We start from the raw sequence: 19,418 nt of genomic DNA, 5'->3' as shown, positions 1-19,418 counted from the left end.
GGGAAGCCAGTCTGCAGCACCCTCCTGCCCTGCCTACCTGCGGCTTCATGTGCCTCAGGTGCTGAAAAGAGGGTGGGCCCTCAGCCTTGTGCTGTCCCCTGCCTGGAAAACACTGTCTAATCCTGCCGCCCCCAGCCCACCGTGAGCTGGGGTGGCCGGTCTCCGGAGTGCTGATGCTGCCCAGCATGCAGCCTGGGCTCTGTACTTGACGGGGCCCTGGGCCTCAGTCCCCTCACCTGTGAAGTGGCATGTTCATAACAGCATGTTTGTCTTCCGGTTGTTGAGATGACAGGTGGAAGATGCTGTGTGTGTGGCCACTGTCACACGGACTCTGTAACTCCTTCCTCTGGCACCGCCTGGCTTTGAGGCCTGGACCCCAGGGGCTTGTCTCTGTCCTTGTTGGCTGACACAGGTGCCTCATACTGAACAGCTGAGGCCAGGCTGTGGGCAGCGCCCCAGTCAGTCAGAGGCTCTGATGCTGAGGCCTAGGCTGGCCATTGTGGTGAGCAGCAGGCTGGCTCGATGGTGCTGGAGCTCCCCCCGACAGCCCCACGAGACCTGAGTCAGTCCAGGGACAGATGGCCCTGAGGGTGGGGCAGCACCTGGGCCTGTAGGTGCCAGGCCTCCCCTGCTCCCTGCAGCCTCTGGAGAGTGAGGCTGCGTGGGCATGGCACCCTCCTCACCACAGCCGGGCCAACCTGGACAGTATTCCCTTAGCTCACCACTTGAAGCTTCTTTGTCAGTCTGTTCTAGGCTCTGGGTGCCAAATTCTAACTGGGAAGACAGCAGGACAGAGGATACCCTGCACATGATGGCTGCTGGGCAGGGCACTCTGAGCAAGTGTGGGGCCGGCAAGGCTGAGGGGCCTCGCAGAGGGTAGCCCATGAGCCTTAGCAAGGCAGTGGTGCCTACTGACTGGCAACTGCAGGGAACGCCAGGACAGCCCAAGAGGCTGCTTTGCGTTTGGGAGCTGTTGTGGCCATTCAGGAGGGAGGTGGTTGTGGCTTGGACAGATCATCAGTCCATCAGGTAGAGGGGAATACCACCCAAGCAAGACACAGCCCAGTAGACCCAGGACATGATGGGCCCAGACAGGGCCCAGAGATCCTGCTCCAGGCTGATGACATGTACCAGCCTGAGTCCAAACGTTGCTCTGTGGGTGAGACATGGCAGCTGCCCCCCATCCTCCCCAGCAACAGCCGCACAGACACAGCACTGCAGACACATTCTCATGCTCACACACGGCTGTGCCGCCAGAGTTTGCCAGGGACATGTCCCCTATGATAGAATTCCTCGTGTCATGTACTGTCCATCTCCGTCCACCTGTCCACTCATCTGCTCATCCACCCCTCCACCCGTTCACATATGCATGCATCCACTCATCTGCCCATCCCTGTTTCTATGCATCTGTCTGTTCACTCACTCACCCACCTGTCCACTTATCTGTCTGTCCACTTATCCGTCCATCCACCTGTCCACGTACCACCCATCCACCTACCAATCACCCACCTGTCCACTCATCCATCCATCCCCCTATCTACCCACTCACCTGTCCACACATATACCCATCCACTCATCCACTCATCTGCCTGTCCACATATCCACTGACCACTCATCACCTGTCCACACACTCACCTGTCTACTCATCCACCTATCCACATGTCCAGACATCTACCTAACCACTCATCTTTCCACTCATCTGCCTGTCCACCCATCTGTCTACTTATCCACCTGTCCACTCACCCACTCATCCGTACCTCCACCTATCCACACACTGCCCATCTGCACTGCTGTCTGCCCCCATCTCCCTACCCCACGGAATCCCAGAGGTGGGGAAGCGCAGGGGGTGCTTCTCAGGAACAGCAGCTCACGTCCTGACTCGGCACTCTCTGAGGACCCCTGGCTGTCTCCAGACACCACCAAGACCCTCTTCTCTGTGCCAGGCTGGCGGCTCTGCCTGCTGGGCTCTGGCATGCTGCTGTTAAGAGGGAGGCCATTAAGCAGTCTGTGAGCTTTCTTGCAGCCATGGCAAAGTCCCTGAGATGGTCAGCTCCTAACGGGGACAGGTTTCAGTCCGTGTCCCTTGACTCTGTGGCTTTGGCCTGTGGCAGCACAGTACATCCCAGCAGAGGAAGACTGCTCACCTTGTGGTGGCAGGAAGTGAGGACGGACAGGAAGGGTCCCATGGTTCCTGCAGGGCACGCCCCCATGACCAGACCTTGGCATACTAGGCCACCCCCGCCCTCGGGCTCCCACACCTCCCTCAGCACCACAGGCTGGCCACTGCACCACAGGCTGGCCACTGTGCTGCCAGCGCCTGCCTGAGGATGCAGGGTCAGATTGGCCCAGTCCCACTTCCCTCCAGAAGGACCTGGGAATGCGTGCAGTCCAGGAGGGCTTCTGGAACTGGTACCCTGTGCTGACCTGAGAAGCTGTGGGCCAATGGGAGGGACCTTTGCTGGCATCAGGGCTAGGAGGTGCTGCCTCCCCTCAGCAGGGTGTGCTAAGCCCGGGATGTGGCCTGAAGCAGTGGGCCTTCAGGGTGGGCCTCCGTGCCAGGGTGATACCACACCCCTCAGCCCAACCCCAGCCGACTGGGCCATGTGCAGGAGCACCCCATGGCTGCAAGGCAGCCTGTGGGGTGGTGGGGTGGTTGGGTCCCCTGGGCAGCCCCAGAGGTGCCCAGTCCCTTCTGGGGCTGGGCTTGCCTCCTCTGACCCTCCCCAGGGAACATGTGCTGCCCCGTCCCTGCAGAGACAGTCTCCACCCCAGCACTATGCGCAGTGTGTGGGCACTGCGGGTGTTAGGTGGGTGCCAGCAGGCCCCTTCCTGGCTGGGCACATTGAGGCTGGCCCCACACAGGGCAGGCTTGAGCAGAGTGAGCACTGCACTCTCCAGGCCAGAGGGACTGTGGGCATGTGTGGAGAGGACCATGGACAGGGCCCAGCACAGTGGGGCTTGCAGCCACGCCTGGGGCCTTCCACAGCTGGGCAGCAGCCCTGAGAGGACACAGGTGGGGGTCCTCAGAGGACCTGTGACCAGATGGGGGCAAGGGCCACCTGGGCCAGCATCACCTGCACTGAGTGTGCCCTCTCCAGGGACTCAGTACCCTGCATGGGCACACTGACCTCAGGGTCACTGGGAGCTTGGGCAGGTCCCCAGGCTGCGACTCCAGGGGTCAGATCCCTGGAGGGCCCTGGAGCAGGCCACCTGCAGCAGGGCTGAGAGCCAAGTGCCCCAGCACGTGGGGGCAGGGCTGCGTCCCCAGGAGCAGCTGGGGAGGGGTGCAGCTTGCAACCAGTGCCCGCAGGAGAGCAGCTGGTGAGTCTTCTCTGCCTTGGCTCAACAGGTTCCTGTTTCCTGCTTGGACAGAGGCCCAGCCCAGCAGCCGGGCAGCCCCACCCTCACCCTCAACACTAGGGGCAGGCTGCCCCGCCCCTGCTCCCAGGCCTGCAAGTGCAGACTGGGTGGGCCACTTGCCCGCTCCTTCTACTGGAGCCTGAGTGTCTCCTGGGTGATCTCACCAGGGCTGTCAGGCGCAGCTGTGCAGGTGGCACACTGCACTGTAGTGTGTTTCTGCTCCATCTGCACAAGGGGCTCTGGGGGCTGGTGGGACGTGTTCCCGCTGCAGGGCACACCAGAGCGTGAAGGCTGAGTCGGTGACGTTCACAATCTTTGTGGGCTCCCTGGGCACACACATGGCAGGACATGTCCCTGTGTGTGCTCATCTGTGGATTGGGATGGTGTATGTTGGGGGGCTTGTGACTTCTGCCTGTTCTAGGGTCGCTGCTGAGCCCTCCCTCCTGTGCCCTTCTGAGCAGCAGGGTTTCTCGAGGCCCCAGTTCTGGGCAGCCCAGCTGCACGGGGCCCCAGCCGCCTGAGTGGAACCCTCTTTCCTGCCTGGGGAGGGAGAACCCAGGCCAATGGGCAGATGCTTCCTCAAGAGCAGCCTGAGCTGGGGGTCAGGAAGGGCCAGGAAAGGCCTCTGCTGCAGAAGCCTCCACTCTGCTCTTGAAGAGGGCTGTCTCCCAGCCTGCCTGGAGTGTTCAGGAAGTCTGCATGTGCTGAACTGCCTGGCTGGGCTCACATAGCAAAGGCAGGTGCCCCTGCAGCCCCTCCCGCCAGGCTGGCTCATACCACACAGCGTGGGCCTGGCCCTGGTCCTGCCAGGGGGGAGTCAGCGCCCCTCCCATCCCAGGAGCTGGTGGGGTCTGGCACGGCCTCCTCCCCAAGCCCAAAGGTATCCACTGAGGCCCTGGCTGGGTCTGGGGGCCATGTATGTGGGTTGCCCTGAGGCACACCCTGTTGCCCTGGCTGGCAGCGAGCTCAGATGAATGACACCAGCAGATTTGGTGCAGGTCCCCACTGGCCTGCTGGGTTTCCTGTGCCTCCACATGCTGCACTGCCTGTGGCCACAGGGGCAGTAGGACACAGTCTGGGCCTCCACTGCCCCGTGAGCTCTGGGCTAGGATGTGGCTGGGGGCTAGGGCGTCACAGGGAGGCATGTTGGTGTCACTGGGCAGGAGTGGAGGCCAAGGAGCAGTGCTGGCCAGTCTGTCTAGAGTCCCTGGTATGCCCCTCACTCCCTCCACACTCCCCCAGGACCCTTCCACGCCTCCCCAACTTCCCACACACCTGCACACCCAAGCCAGGGGCTGCTCCTGCGTGCCCTGCCAGGCCGGGCACCCTAGACCTCATGAAGGCTCAGGGCTGGGCTCCTGGAGCCCCAGTGTTGGCCAGCAGGGACCCAGGGTGCATGCTGCCAGCCTGGGAGCAGCCTGAGCACAGCTGAGGTGGACAGAGTAATGCAGACCTGCAGAAATAGGTTCCCAGGCTCGTGGGCGCTGCGCCTGGCCGCTCCCACCCCTCTGCCCTCGCTGCCCACTCGTCCCCTCTGAACCTCCAGAGAAGCTGCAGACATCGTGGCCCTTCACACACAGAGGTTCCCAGGTCCAGGGCCCTCTGACCCCTACGGAGGGCTGGGAGGCCCCGTTGAGGGCCCCACCTGGTCGCCGCCCCAGGGTGGGGAGCAGGGCTGAGTCAGAGCTTGCCGTGCCAGAGCCAGGGCCCACCACCCCTGCCCAGGGTGGGCATAAGGCTGAGGTCAGGCTCCCTGCAGGTCCCTCCTTCCCTGTGTGGGGCTGGATGAGGCCAAGCTTGAGACCCCACCTGGGCAGGGCCACAGAACTGGCAGGGATCTGAGGCCTGGGAAGGGGCTCAGAAACCCCAGAGGGATGGCAGAGGCTGGGGCTCCCCCATGTGCAGAGCAGCAGGAGCTTAGTGCCCCACCTGGTAGGGAAGGCCTCCCTCGCCTGATTGAGGGTGGGTCCTGAGGGAGAGCCCCTCTGCTGGGCGGAAGGGGCCAGCTGTCCAGTGCTGAGGCTGTGCCTGAGACCATGTCCTGTCCACGCCCAGACCTCCTGGGTTGCTGAGGTCTCTGCCCAGTGGCCAGCAGACCTGGCCGGCTTTGTCCTCAAGTGTGTGGACCCAGCCGCTGCCCTGGAACCTCTCTCCTGGACCAGCAGTGGTCTGTCATGATGACCGTGTGTCAGAAGAATGTGGTGAGCAGAGCCCAGCCCGGCCAGCCGCAGGCCTTGGGGAACAGCCCTTCTGGACCCTCCCTCCGCTGTTCTTGTCCCTCAGCACTGTGTGCTCAGCCCCTGCCACTGGGGATTGAGCCCTCTGACAGCCACATCCCCAGCCCTTTTCATAGTTTTTATTTTGGAACAGCATCTCACTAATTGCCTAGGCTAGCCTTGAACTCAGGTCCTCCTGCCTCAGCCTCCTGAGCCACTGTTCCTAGCCACGCCGTCCTTTATAGTTACTGGAGGTGTTCCTTCCTAGGCTTAGGAGGGTGGGGACACATCTGTCTTAGTTTCTGCCCAGAACGTAGGAACTCTGAAGGCTGGCTGGGCGGATGGAGGGACGAGCAGACTGCTGGTCAGGTGGTTGGCTGGTTGGGTTTTGATCAGCTGGGTAAGAGGATGGGTGGGTGGATCGCTGGTTGGACGATTTGTTGGTTGGTTGGCTGGCCCGATGGTTGGTTGGTTGGCTGTGAACCAGGATTGGCTCCGCCTCTTGGCGTTGGCACCATCAGGCACACTGGCAGGGCCCTGGGGTAGGTCTCCAGCCAACATGTGTCCGTGACTTGGCCAAGTCTGCCCCAGCAGCCAGGGGCAGTGGGGGCCAGGCGGGCAGGCAGGCAAGCGAGCACATTGTCTTGAAGGGCCCGCACATGTCCTGCAAGCTGGATGGCCATGACCTCAGCATGTTCACGAGGACAGCTGGGGACGTGCCAGAGACTGTGAGCAGGCCTGGAGGCTGAGCCCTGGTGTGAGCAGGCATCCTGCCATGGCCCTCGCCCACGTGCCCTGTGGCGTCGCCTCCAGAGATAGAGTGCCTAGCGCTGGCTGTGGCTCCATCCCCTGTGGACTTGCCCCTTAGGGCCGTGGTGGTCATCTGTGGAAAGGGGATGAATGTTCTTTCCCCTCAGGGAAGCCAGGGGAAGCAGGGCAGGGCCACAGGGCCTTCGCCCGACCTGGGCCTCGTGTGCTGGTGTGGTGGCGAGGCCAGTCAGTGGGTCTTGCAGATGGCACACTGAGGCACAGAGTGGCCCAAAGGCACATGGCCAGGGAGGCACTGTGCTGACTGTGGGCACTGGGTGTGGGAGTCCTGGGGCCTCCTGACCAGCTTCCTGCTTGGCCAGGGACAGGATGTAGGCAGGGACCCCAAGGATGCCCTGAGTCAGCAGCTCAAGAAATAGGATGGAGCCCATGGGGGTTTAGGTATGCTCTGTCCCATCTCCTCCTGGTGCAGGTCACCACAGGCTTCAGGGTCTGCAGGCTCTGCCCTCTGCTATTCTCCACAGACCCCAGACCCTCAGCTCAGGAGGAAGTGTCTCCCCTGACCAGCCCCAGCAACCAGGGAGGTCCCTGGGCTGCAGCGTGGGTCCCAAGTCAGATGCAGAAGCAGGAGGGCCTGGGACAAATGGGCTCAGGTGTGTGTTTGCCTGAGACTGTCTCTCCCTGTCCCCAGATGAAGGTTGCTGTGTCCAGAGGGGGTGACCACAACAGTGACGACGACAATATTCTTGAAGCCAGCAGCTCCCGGCAGAGCAGTCCCCAGGACCAGCTCAGCGACGTGAGTGCCCTGGCACCACCCGGTTCCCCGTTCCTGGGGCTCTGGTCTGGCTGCAGGCAGTTGGGGGTTTGCTCTAGAAGCATGACTTACTCCTTAGGATGTCCCCACGAGAGGGATTGTGGGTGGGACTATTAGGAATACCAAACTCACCACCCCAGTACCCACATGGCCACCAGCATGACCCCAAGGTTCCAGAGTGTGCTCTAGGGATGAACTGGAGGCCAGGTGCCCCACGCTGAGTGGTTGGTGGGGCTGAGCCTCCGACAGATCCCGAAAAGAGTCCTGAGGTGTGTCATAGGCACTGCAAGGCTGGCCTGACTAGGAATGACCCTCCAGCATCCCAGAGGGCTGGACCCGGGGCTGCAGGTCCCTGGGGGTGGCCAGCTGCAGTTCAGGGGGAAGGGACCTGGTGCTGGCTCAGGGATGGCACAGCCCTGGTGGCTCAGGTCCTTAGGCTTGCGGCTCAGGCTGGGATTCCACTAGTGGTGGGGCTTGAACCTCAGCCAGGGCCTGGGGAGGGGGCGGGCACCCCTCCCCTAGTTCTAAAGTGGCCCCAGGTGGCAGGCCCCCCTCCCCCAGGACTGAATGAAGTGGGGCCTGGGTGCCTGCAGGCACCGGGGGAGGCACAATGGCCAGGCTCCCTGTCTTGCTGCCTGGAGATGTGGAAATAGGCTGGCAATTGTCTGGGGCCCAGGGCTGCCCCAGTTAGCCCTCCTCTAGCTGCCTGTCCAGCCAGAGTGGAGACAGTTCCGCCTGCACCTAAGAGCTCAGGAGCCACATAGGCCCCCACCCCTCAGCTGCCGTCAGGGCTGTTGGGAAGGGGAGGACACCTCCTCCCCACTCTGCAGGAGGGCCAGATGGGTCTGAGGGAAGAGGGAGGGGTTGCTACTAAGCGGGCTGCCCCCTCCCTCTGGTCTTCCTCCACACCCACCCCAGCCCTCCAGCCTTCCTGCCACGACCTCTACCGTGCCCCCGGGTCAGCAAGGACACCCACTGCTTAGTCCTGGTGGGGCGCAGTACCCACCCATCCAGCAGGGTGTGCTGCTCCTAGAACCACCCCTGCAGTGTCTCTTGCCCAGAACTGGCCAACGCTCAGCTCCGTCCTGCCTTCTGTAGCCAAGTCCTTGAGGCCCTGTCTGGGAAGGTCTGTGGGCCTGTCTCCAGCTGGGGTGGTGGGCACTGGGAGGAGGTGCTGTGGTCCACTACTGATCATCCTTTCTTCCTCTGCAGAGCTCAGCGCAGGCCGCGTCTGGGAGAGGATACTCCGTAAGTCTCCAGGCCCCTCCACCCTGCTGAGTGGCCCCTGCCACAGAGCCCGCCCCCAGCACACCTGCCCAGCAGCTCCCACACCCAGGCTCCACCATCCTGGGATCTGCTTCTGGCCGTGACCTTGGGGGGGTGGATGGTGCACATGCCCTGGGGCCATGATTCACAGGGATATGCCACTTGGGGACACCCACGAGGCACTGCATGCGGGCCTCTGCCAGGAGCCACAGGGTGCTCAGCCCACATGGGCACAGCAGGCATAGCCTCAGGTACCTGAGCACAGATGGGCACAGGGACTCGTCCTGGAGCTGGTGCCGCCAATGGCCAGTACAGGGGAGGGGGACTGGGGCCTTGGGAAAGTGCACCGTGCATTTACGAGCGCCATCCAGTGACATCCTGTGCTGATGGGTATTTTGGGCCAACACCTGGCCCCGCCAGATCCGCTGCTCCAGGCTCCCTCAGAGCAGCCCCTGCACCCTCCTGGCAACCCTTCCTTTTCCCTCAATGTCAGGAGGAAGGTAGGTAGTGTGAAGCCCAGATCTCCATAAAAGCCATCTCTGCAATCCACAGCCCCATCCCTGTGGCCACAGCGACCCCCGGGTATGTGTTTCACCTATTAATTACTCAGTGGGGCCAAGCACAGAGAGCGCCACAGCTCCCTGCTGGGCTTCCGCGGGACCTGGAAAGGACAGGAGTGAGCAGGCCATGGCCATTGCTTCCACACCACAGCTCCAGTGAGCAGGCCATGTCCTGTGTATTCCCACATGCCACAGCTCCAGTGAGCAGGCTGTAGCCAGCGTGACCCCAGGTGCCACAGCTCCAGTGAGCAGGGCATGGCCAGCAGTGGTCAGGGCTATGCCAGACACACCAAGCCTGCTGTTGTGGTGGCAGGTCCCACAGTTGCTGCAGGCTGTTGTGTAGGTTGGAGAAGCTGAGAACTAGACTTCTCCAGGACAGGCAAGGTGGCTGGACGTGGAGTCGGCCATCTCATGTCTGGGGCACTTGGCAGAGGGAATGTGGATCTGAGTCCCACCGCCACACCCCAGATTTCCAGGGAGTTGGGGTTCTCGTGGGCAGGAAGAGTGCTGGGTGCCTGGGCCAAGCCCCCGAGGTGGAGGCACCGTGTCCCTGTGAGCACCACAGAGGTCCTCCCAGTGGCCACAGCTGGGGCGAGGGCAGGTCCTGTGCTCAGTTAGGTGCCCTGCCTGGTGGCCAAGGCTTCCAGGCCAGCTGTGGCCCTGGGGTGGCTGGTCTCTTCCTGCCCCAGCCACTGGCTGCTCCTCTGCTTCCAGATCCCTGCTTGTCTCCCAAGCTCCTCCCCAGACGCTGCCTGGTTGGCGGTTCTGGAGAGCCTGTGACTGACTTGCCAGCTGCCCCAGCACAGCCCCCACAGCTGCTGTAGGAGTGACAGATGGTGGCAGGGCAGGCGTCGCTCCCCTCTGAGCAGCAGCCCAGGCAGCCCTAGGTCTGCAGATGGTCCTCTGGGTGACGGAAGCCCTGGTGCATGCAGATGGGCCCTGGGTGTGCAGGCCTGTGTGTTCGACCCCAACAGGGCCCTGCTGTTTGTAGGTGGCCTGGTGCAGAGCACAGGTGGTCAGTCCTGGCCCTGCAGGCTTTCATCACACCAGTGAGCCTCTCGTCCAGTCGGCATGGGGGTCAGACCCCAGGCAGACAGTGGGGCCAGGCCCGTCTTCAGAGGCTGAGGAGCTGCAGCCACCTGGGTGGCCTGTGTGCAGCAGAGGGGCTGGAGCAGCAGGGGCCAGGTGAGAGCTGCAAGATGCCGTGAGCCCAGGGTGGGCCCCAGGGGCCTCAGACCTGTGCCCTCGGGTTGGCTGGCTCATGTCTGTGTGGAGCTTACCTGGGGCCCTCGGTACACCTGTGTGTTGGCGCATGACTGCCATGTGCCTTCGGGCGTGGCCTGCCTCACCTGCAGTTGTCAGGAGAGCCCTCAGGGGCAACTGTGGGCACATATCGGGCCTGTGTCTGCATGTGGGTGTACAGGCAAGCTCCAGGCCTCTCCAGCAGCTTGGAGCCCACTAACAAGGAGCACACACATGGCCTGTCCCTCCCCAGGGCATCCCTGACCCAGGTGGCAGGGATGTTTGTCAGCTGACCTGATTTCTTAGACCCTTTTCTAAGTGGGCTAATTCTGCAAAGACCTTGTCCCCAGCAAGTCCCCTGTCACTGCTCACCCTCAATGGCTTGTGTCCCAGAAGCAGGCCCCACCTCCTGCATAAACCATCAGATCTTTGTTAATGCCATGAAATTAGTTAGAAAGCAATCTTCCTAATTTGGCTGCTTGCATCCAAGGCTGAGGGGGTCTGCTTCCTACAGAGCAGGGTTGGGCTCCCTTCGTAAAGGGGAAAGGCCCTGTAGACACCTGCAGCTGCTCCTGCAGAGGCCCCTAGGTGGAGGTGACCAGGACAGAGAGGAGGAGGCAGAACAGCTTCAGGTGGTCCTTGCTGTGACTGCCAACCTGTGAGGTGGGCACTTGGTTCTAGCCCACTCTTTTCCTCCAGAGAAGCTCAGGGCCTGGAGCCAAGACCTCTACCGCCCTCCAGCCGGAGCCCTCCACCTGGAAGCTCTTCCCAAAGCCACCCAGGGCCCTCATCATGGTCAGGAAGGAGCTGACCATGTGCCCTACCCTCCTCTGTTCCTAAGAGTGCCACTAAGACCTCTATGGTCCCCACCACCTGCCCTCCTCGTGTCTAGAGCATGACTTGTGGCCCCCAGACAGAAGAAAACCAGCCAGTGTTTGTCCAGTGTCTCCTGTGGCCAGTCTCTGTGACTGGAAGTGTGCACAGAGATGGTCGCCAAGCTCAGGAGAAGCTGCCCTGGTGAGGTGGTGAACAGGGTGGCGGGCAGGTCCAGGCCTTGCTTAGAGAGTACCAGAGGGCTGGAACTCCAGCACAGCATGCAGGGGGGGGGGGCAGGCATGCTAAGGGGCACCACAAGGGGGTGAGGTCCCAGTTAGCTAGCAGGGCCCAGGGGTGAACCGAGAGGGGGCAGAGGCCAGGCCAGGTGGAGCTCTGACTGATGCAGCATGGGGGACCCATGCTGATGGTGGGAAGAGGAAGCACCTCCAGCCTCATCTGGGGCTGGGCAGCCAGAAAGGAGGGCCAGCCCGAGGCTAGGGCAAAGTCTGACAGGCAGGTTCATGGTGTCATCACACAACCCCTGGGTCACTTCTGAGGCAGGTCATGACATCACCACACGGCCCTGGGCCACCCCCGAGCAGCTATGACTGTACAAATGCAATGAAAGCACATCACGTCCCCAAGAGTCAGGAGAGTCCCTGCCCCTCATGACTTCTGCACACAGGGTCTTGAGGCCAGCTGCTGGAGGGGTGGCCAGTGCAGGAGGAGCAGCATCCACCTGTGCCTGTTCTGCCTCCTGTCGTCCACCCGTGTGCCCGGGTAGTGACCTAGGCTCTACACCAGGTGCCAGGGGCACCACAGACCAACCACAGAAGGCCCTGCCCTCTGGGCCTGCTCTCCTCAGGGCAGAGGGCAAGAAAGGTGGCCTTTCAGGAGGAACCACCCGAGCCTGGGCTGTGCCGAGGGAGACAGAGCAGGGTCCCTGCCGTAGCCACAGGTGAAACTGGCGAGGCCTCTGGACAAGGGCATCTCTGAGGTCAGGGAACCCCAAGGAAGTGGGTGCTGATGGTAAGGAACTGGGAGGGCGGGGAGCAGGGGCTCCTGCGGCCCTGTCCATGCCATGCACAGGGCTAGATGAGGGCGGGAGGACTGGCGGGCTCCCCTGGTGCAGGCCAAGGCTGGCCTGCTCCAGCACCAGCATAGCGGCAGGAGGGGAGGCAGCCTGCAGAACCTGGGAAGGGTCTGTCTCCCTGAGCCGCAGGCTGTGGTGAGGACCTGGGGGCCGAGTGTGGTTTGGGAGAGCACTGGTTCTCGAGAACGCCCCAGTTCTCCATTGCCCTTTCCATCCCTTCCTCAGTGCTTCATCTCACAGTGCAGATGTGGAAACAGAACAGAACTCAGTGTCATGCACTGGTGCTGCCCCCAGAAGGCCAAGCCCTGCGAGCGAGGGTGTCCTCACTCTGCCCCCAGAAACAGGAAATGACCCTTCAGACTGCCTGGCAGCCCCCTCCACCCTGTATCCCATGCCAGAGGACTCCCTCCCGCCCACAGTTTAGCCAGCAAGTCATTCTTCTGTGGCATAGAGTGAGGTGGCGGCCAGTGGGGGGTGGGGCCAGCAGTGCTGGGGTGGCCTGGGCATGTGCCTGGTCCCTGGATAGGCCCTCCATGGGCTGAGAGCCTCCCCTGGGTCTGCTGCAGGGTAGCCCACCTCTGAGAGCCGCTGCCCTCGGAGCCTAGACCCAGTGGCCTGGTGGCCCCAGAGAGCGCTCTCCTACGCCCTCCTCTTGCCCCTGCTGACTCGCGGGTGCCCACAGTTTCCTGTCTGCTGCTCTGGAGCAGGTGTCCTGAGTGTACGCCACCCAGTGGCCTCTACATAGTCCAGAAGCAGGTCATGGCCAGAGGCCCCTTGCCCTGCTTCCCCAGCATGGATAGCACACAGGGCAGAACAAGCCTGGCCTCAGAACCTAGCCGTGGCCCTTCACTCACGGAGTCCACTTGGGGGCCACCCCCTGCCCTTCCCCATGCTCCAGAAACCTCTCTGGCCCCACCAGCTCCAGGCTAATGAGAGTTGCTGCCCGAGCATGAGGCGGGCCCTTGGGGCTGACCTCCCAAGCTGGGGGGCTGGTGTAGGCTCTTGGAGTCACCTATCCTGATCCTGCCACAGGAGCCATGCCCACCCCGTGCCCTCTGATCTGGGATTGGGTAGTGGGTCACCAAGGAGATGGTCTGGCTTCCACGGCAGCTCTGACTGTTATGGGTCCTGGGCCAGGAACCCCCACCTTCCTCCTTCCTTCCTGAGGTTCCAGTGGCTTCCTGTCCTCACCAGGTGGCCAGTCCTGCCCCTGACCACAAGTCCTGAACCATGATGAGCTGCAGGATCAGGTCTAGTCCAACTGAGCACTTGAGGCCCCCAGATTCCTTGGCCTGCCCTCTTCCCGCTGCACACCCCCAATGAGCCCTAGGACTTGTGCAGGGCCAGATACAGGAGGGGTGTCGGAGGCCCGGCCAGTGGTCGTCCTTGGTGAGGGTGCCTGCGGGCAGGAAGCCCACTGGAGTTTGGGAGGTCCTGGAGGCCTGGCCGTGTTGCCCCACGCAGTGGGGATCAGTGTTGGGGGCTCCTTGTTGAGCCTGCGTGTGGATCAGTGACTCATAGGCAGTGGGCACTAGAGTCGGGCACGTGAGGTCTCCCTTTGGTACACTCAGAAAGGTCAGCTCCCGGGGGCAGAGCATCCCTTATAATTCCAGCTCTGGCTCTCTGTCCCCTGGCCTAACTGGGACAGGCAAAGGCTCTGAGGTGTGCAGGGCGGATGCCTGGCAGGCTGCGGCGGGCCCTGCACTCCAGGCCGGAGCGGAGGTCTGCAACACCTGCCTTTCTGTCCACGGCATCCAAGGGGAGGGCAGGAGGGGGATGCTGGGGTCTGTCAGAGAGCAGAGGGGCAGGGGGTCACTAGGCTTGGTGGCACTGCAGAGGTGGAGGGCGGGGCCTTCCCGAGAAAGTAGGCCAGGCCCAGTGGAGCTGTGGTCAGTTAGGCTACCAGGCTAGGGTCCAGAGGCAAGGTGGGTGATGCTGGGAGATCGGGGGTGCACAGGGGGCAGTGGATTGTGCCTGTGGCTGGGTCACCCTTGGCTGTGTGGTGGAGGCCGAGGACCTATAGCCAGCAGCAGAAGGGAGGTGTGTGCCTGGTAGAAGGCCAGGAGGCCAGAGAGGGACCAGGCCAGGTGCCGCTCACCCTCCCAGGGGCCTTGAGCGCTCACTGCCCAGAGCTCTCCTAGTCTCAGAGCAGAGCTGGGTTTGAGGATCAGCTGACCCTACGCAGGCTGTCGGCCCAGTGGAGGCCACGGACACTCCAGAGTGCTGCCAGCTACCCTTGTAGGACTTCTTTGTCTCTCCTTCCCCTCAGCTTCTCCCTCCCCTCAGCTTCTCAGTATCTCTTTCTCCCCTCAGCTTCTCTCCTCTATCTTTCCCACTTGTCAGCTTCTCCCTCCCTGTATCGCTCTGCTTCATCCCGTGGGTGCTGCCCATTTTTACCCAAGCCTTCCTGGGGTCCATCTGCAGGTCCTTTCGTCATCCTCAGCGTACACCCACCCAGTTCCCACTGTCGGCTCTCATCCCCTCCTGGCCATCAGCTGGGCTCTCCTGGCAGCAGAGCCACCCTGCTAAGCCCACCTGGCCTGTCCCTCTGGTGGCTCTCAGTAGCTGCCTGACTTTCCCAGCTGCCCCCTGCTCCATCACAGGCCCCTCCCCCACCCTGCCAGGAGTCCTCCCCAACTTGTCCCCTCCCTGCCCCTCCTGTAGCACTTCTGCCTCTTGCGTCCTGACTTTGCCCTCTGTAGCCAGGGTCTCTAGAGGACCCCTATACCCAAGGGTCCACCAGCCCAGGGAGGTGGAGGACAGAGATGACCCCAGATGCTAAAGCTGTCGCACAGTCTGGGCAGGACTCTGCATAGTACTGAGCTCAGTGTGCTGCCTCCCTGGGATCACCCAATGCTGGCTGCTGGTTTGAGCAGGTGGCTTGGCTGGATGTGCACCACACCCAAGCATGGGGTGTGGTTCCATCTAGCCTGCCTCTGCAGAGAAGGAGCTACAGGTGGTCTTAGGCTACCTGCAACAGAAGGTGGAGGTGGTGACAGGAGGGAAGAGGCAGGAGTAAATGGTGATGGAAGAGATGGTGTGGTAATGAGTATGAGGATAACAGTGATGGTGGAGGTGGAGGTGATGGTAGAGGTGGAGGTGGTGGTGATGGTGGAGGTGGTGGTGGTGAAGGAGATGGAGATTATAGAGGTGGTGATGATGGTGATGGAGGTGATGGTAGAGGTGGAAGTGATGGTAGAGTTGGTGGTGATGGAGGAGGTGGAGGTGATGGTAGAGGTGGTGGTGATGATGGTGATGGAGGTGTTGGTAGAAGTGGTGATGGTGGTGGAGGCAATGGAAGTGGTGATGATGGTGGTAGTGGTGAGGAGAATACCATCACACATTAGACTACTGTGTCCACCACTGTTCCAGTGTTTTGTATGTACTCACTCATATAAGCCACATAACGATAGGCTTTTGTCCCTGTTTTACGGAAACATAAACTGAGACACAGAAAGGGCAAGGGATCTGTCCAAGGCTGCACAGCAGAGGAGGCAGGGTAGCATCAGAGCAGTCTTCTGCTTCAGGGCTCATATCTCCGCCCTTCCCCATGGGCCTGAGGCCTGCCAGGGCAGCCACACCCAGCTCCAGCTCCGTGAAGGTCTGCTCACTTGGGCAGCTCCCAAAGCAGATATGACCGTTCTCGCCCTGACCTGACCAGTCACCTCACCGGACCTTGACTAGCACAGGTTCACTGTGGTCCTGCCCAGGCTTGGCCGGCAGCAGGTGCAGCTTGGTAACTCTAGGATCCTGGCTGCTGTTCTCTCCCGCCTTCCAGAAGGCTCCCTCCATTATTGCTGGACAGTCTAACAGCCTTCCACAAGTCTCACTGCCTCCTGGCCCAGCCCAGCCTCAGGCCCAGAATCCATGAGGAAGCCTGTGGCCGGCTAGGGTCTCTAGCAGGGCTCTGGGGGCTGGCAAAGGAACAGAGGACAGGCATGGCGAGTGGTCCTGGTGGATGCCGGTCCTGGCACATCCATGTGGCCCCGTGTAGCAGGCAGGGCAAGCAGGAGCTGATACTCCTTGCACCCTAGAGGTTTGATGGGATTGCTGTTTGCAACTTTGGTCTCCATGTGGGGATCGAGCAAGTGAAGTTCCCACTGGACGCCCCCCCCCCACGCTGTAAGATCCACGGGGGCCACAGACAGGACTCTGGGGCCTCCCACAGCCACAGGCTCCCCTTCCCACATCACTAGTGTGGCTATGGCCAGGCAGGTTCTGCCCCTCCCCTCCCCACTTTCCTTCTGTTCCCCTGGGGTCTGGGCAGTCCCATCCCCACCCACATCCTTGTCCTCTCTCCTGACAAGCTCTGGGCAGTGGTGAGTGGCAGAATCTCTTCCCTGACCAGGGGCCCTGGGCCTGCCTGCAGCCAGCCCACACCTGCCACCCAGGCCAGGGAGGGACCACTGTGCACTCACAGGCTCTGTGCCTTTGTGGGGCGTGTGGATGACTCTTGGCACAAAGCCCCCAGCCAGGGCCCTGGGCAGGCCCAGCTCCATCATGCCTGGGGGCTCCACACAGCCCACTGGGCACACCAGCTCACAGCCTGCAGGTATGAAGTCTGCCAGCCACAGAAGGCCCCTGAGCCTGTCCCTGCTGCCTGGGGTCCCACCCCCACTCAGAGCTGGCCTTGGAGGTCGCTGGTCCCTAAGCAGAGAGTGGCTGGTGAATCCCAGCTTGCCGCAGCTGCAGTGTTGGGGCTGGGGAGGCCTGCCCTGCCGGCGCCTGGGGAGGCCACCTGGTGTCAGCACGTCAGCCTGGAGGAGCCTTTCCTTGCTATTCTTTTAGGGGAAACTGTATTGTTCTCTAGCTCAGTTCTTCTTATTGAAAATGGAAAACAAAGATATGTTCTGTGAACTCCCACCTGGCCTGGGCCCCTTCTCAGCCACAGGTGGCCCTGGCCTGGCACTCACACTCCTGCAGGAGGAGCTGGGTGCTGGGGCCGCCTCAGAGTCCCAACTTCAGACCAGGACAGGGAGCGTGGGCCCCAGGCATACCTGGTTTACCTAGACAGCCATGCCCCGAGGGGCCACTGACACCAGGGCCTGTCCCTCCAGGGTGCAGGAGCCTGTGACCACAGCCAGGAATGAAAGCCCTCCTTTGGGATGGGACCCTGGTGTGCATCTCATGCGGTCCCTGTGTCTGTGCAGAGGGGCGCTGGTCTCCAGAGCCTTCTCTGTGGGGCTGTGAGCTGTGGGGCCCAGGGCCCTCAGCTGAGATGTGGCAGGGGACACCCACAGGTGCCTGCCACTTGTGCCCCAAGGGGCAAGAAGGTCCTGACCCACCTCTCTCTCTCTCTCTCTGTCTCTACAGTGTGATAGCGAGAGTGGCATGGACGACAAGGTAAGCCTCCCCCCAACCCCCTCCTGCCCACCCCTGCCCACCACCACCCCCAGCCTGGGTGAGAGGCTCGGCACTCAGGGCTGTCCCTGCTGGAGGGTAGCACAGGGCAGTGTGACCTCCCTGGTGGGGCACCAGCCCCACCCAGCCAGATGGGAACTCTGCCCTGGGTGGCTGCCCAGGCTCCGCAGAGTACAGGCCCCAGTGGATGCCCGCAGACCTGTCTGCACCAGGTGCCCTGTGGAGCTCACCAAGGGCAGCCTGGGCCAGGTGTGTTTGGGCCAGTCCAGGTCCAGGCCACAGGCTGTCGTGGAAAGCCAGGGGCCAGGCAGTCCCCGGGGCAATGGCTGCGTGCTGCACTGACAGGTTCCAGGTCTCTGTGCTGCCCACACTGCAGCACCCCCCATACAGGCCAGCCCTCCTCGCCATGCTGAGGTCCTGCTGTTGGGCACGTGGTCTGGGGTCAGCACCCGAGAGGAGCCCTGGAGCACTGGCCTCATGCACGGCTCCCTCCCGCCACCACAGCTCTTGGGCTCCGCCTCCCAATGTGGCCACTGTTCTGGTCCCACTGGTGACATCAGTTCGAGCGCAGGGCCAGAACATCTCTCAGCACCCATATTTAAAACAGGGTCTGCAGGAGGCGCTGGCGGCTGCCCCTCCTGCCCTCCAGGAGAAACAGAGTGCCACCCTGCTCTCCATCTCAGCCCAGCCTGCCAGGACCCCACTGTGTGGCCTGAGGCACACCCAGGGCCACACGGTGGCATGCGGCTCCTCCCCCAGCGAATCTGAGCTTTCCTGTAGCCCTGCAGGGAGCACCCACTCCTGGTTTTCAGGGAGGCCTCTGACCAGAGGGGCTGGCAGCGTCCTGTGTATTGGGCTGGACCTCAAGCCAGGTCCTGGAGACGGAGGGCAGAGTCACCCTGGCTCCACACTGCACCCCAGCCACCCACGCAGGTGACTCTGGGAGTGCCTACAAATGAGGCCCGCCAGCCCTGGCTCCGGGGCAGCTGCTGTGGTGGTAGGAGAACCTGGCAGAGGAGGAGAGGCCTAGAGGGTGGAGGAGCAGCTCCCCTCCCGGCTCGGTGTCCCCCCAACCCAGAGAGCCAGGACTGCAGTGGGCCGGGAGGCACAGCCCCACACCTCTGGCGACATCCGAGGCCTTCAGCGCCTAGAGGGTGGGCACATCTGCTGGTGTGCTGGAGAGCCCCTGGGGAAGGCAAGGTCTTCCTGCTCACCCAGCTGCCCTTCCTGAGCTCCAGGGGGTATTGGGAGGTGCCGTGTCCTCCCAGGACAGATGCCGGGCCTGAGCATCTGCAGAGCTGACCTGCAGGTGGGACAGCAGGGATGGTCTGGGCAAGCTCCGGGCCTTGTTCAGGAGCCACCACCTGGGTCCTCCTGAACATGCAGGGACACCTGCTGACCCAGAACTCACAGCTGTCTCCACAGCAAGGGTGCCTGTTCCTTGGGTGCTGGTCCCTGAGCTTGAGGCCACCATGGGCAAGTCTGGGCTGGATTTGCATCTGCCCAGCTCTGAGTTCCAGGTGGAAGGAATGTCCTCCCCGCTGGGAACAGCTGTGCAGAGTACCTTCCCCTGCTAGAAGGGACAAGTCAAGGGAGGACAACTCCAAGGTGGTGAGTTCCTGCCTTCCTGAGATAGGCCCTTGGTGGAAGCAGGACAGGTCTGGGTGTACAGAAAGGACACCTGAGCCACCCAGACTTGCAGGCCAGTGGAGGCCCTCATGCTTCTCACAGGACTGGCATGGCTGTTTATGTCCCTAGGTACATGGTGGCCCAGAAACAGATGGGTCTTGGGCAGGAGGCAGTGTGGCCACAGAGGCTTGGCCTGCTGCTGCCCCTGCAGATGCCCTCTGGGTTCCAGGAAGCCCTACCTGCAGGAGCAGACGCCTGGCAGAACTAGACGCCTACTTGGACAGGGCAACTGG

The 19,418-nt window shown here is 62.2% G+C and overlaps 1 protein-coding gene across 16 annotated transcripts in view; it reads left to right on the top strand.

Moving 5' to 3' along the window:
• The window catches only part of Fbrsl1 (fibrosin like 1), a 61,751-nt gene that overhangs the window by 21,737 nt on the left and 20,596 nt on the right, over positions 1-19,418 (top strand). For 15 of the 16 annotated variants that reach the window (XM_026409642.2, XM_077796056.1, XM_077796054.1 and 12 more), the window contains exons 3-5: positions 7,036-7,140; positions 8,371-8,406; positions 17,449-17,478. In XM_026409642.2, coding sequence (XP_026265427.2) covers positions 7,036-7,140; positions 8,371-8,406; positions 17,449-17,478 — 171 coding nt within the window. The remainder of the gene's footprint in view (positions 1-7,035; positions 7,141-8,370; positions 8,407-17,448; positions 17,479-19,418) is intronic. The other variant, XM_077796057.1, reaches the window with a different exon arrangement.

Source organism: Urocitellus parryii, chromosome 3 (genome assembly GCF_045843805.1).
Source record: "Urocitellus parryii isolate mUroPar1 chromosome 3, mUroPar1.hap1, whole genome shotgun sequence".
NCBI lineage: Eukaryota > Metazoa > Chordata > Mammalia > Rodentia > Sciuridae > Urocitellus > Urocitellus parryii.
Note: the sequence above shows the minus strand (reverse complement) of the source record. Positions and strands in the feature narration are given on the sequence as shown.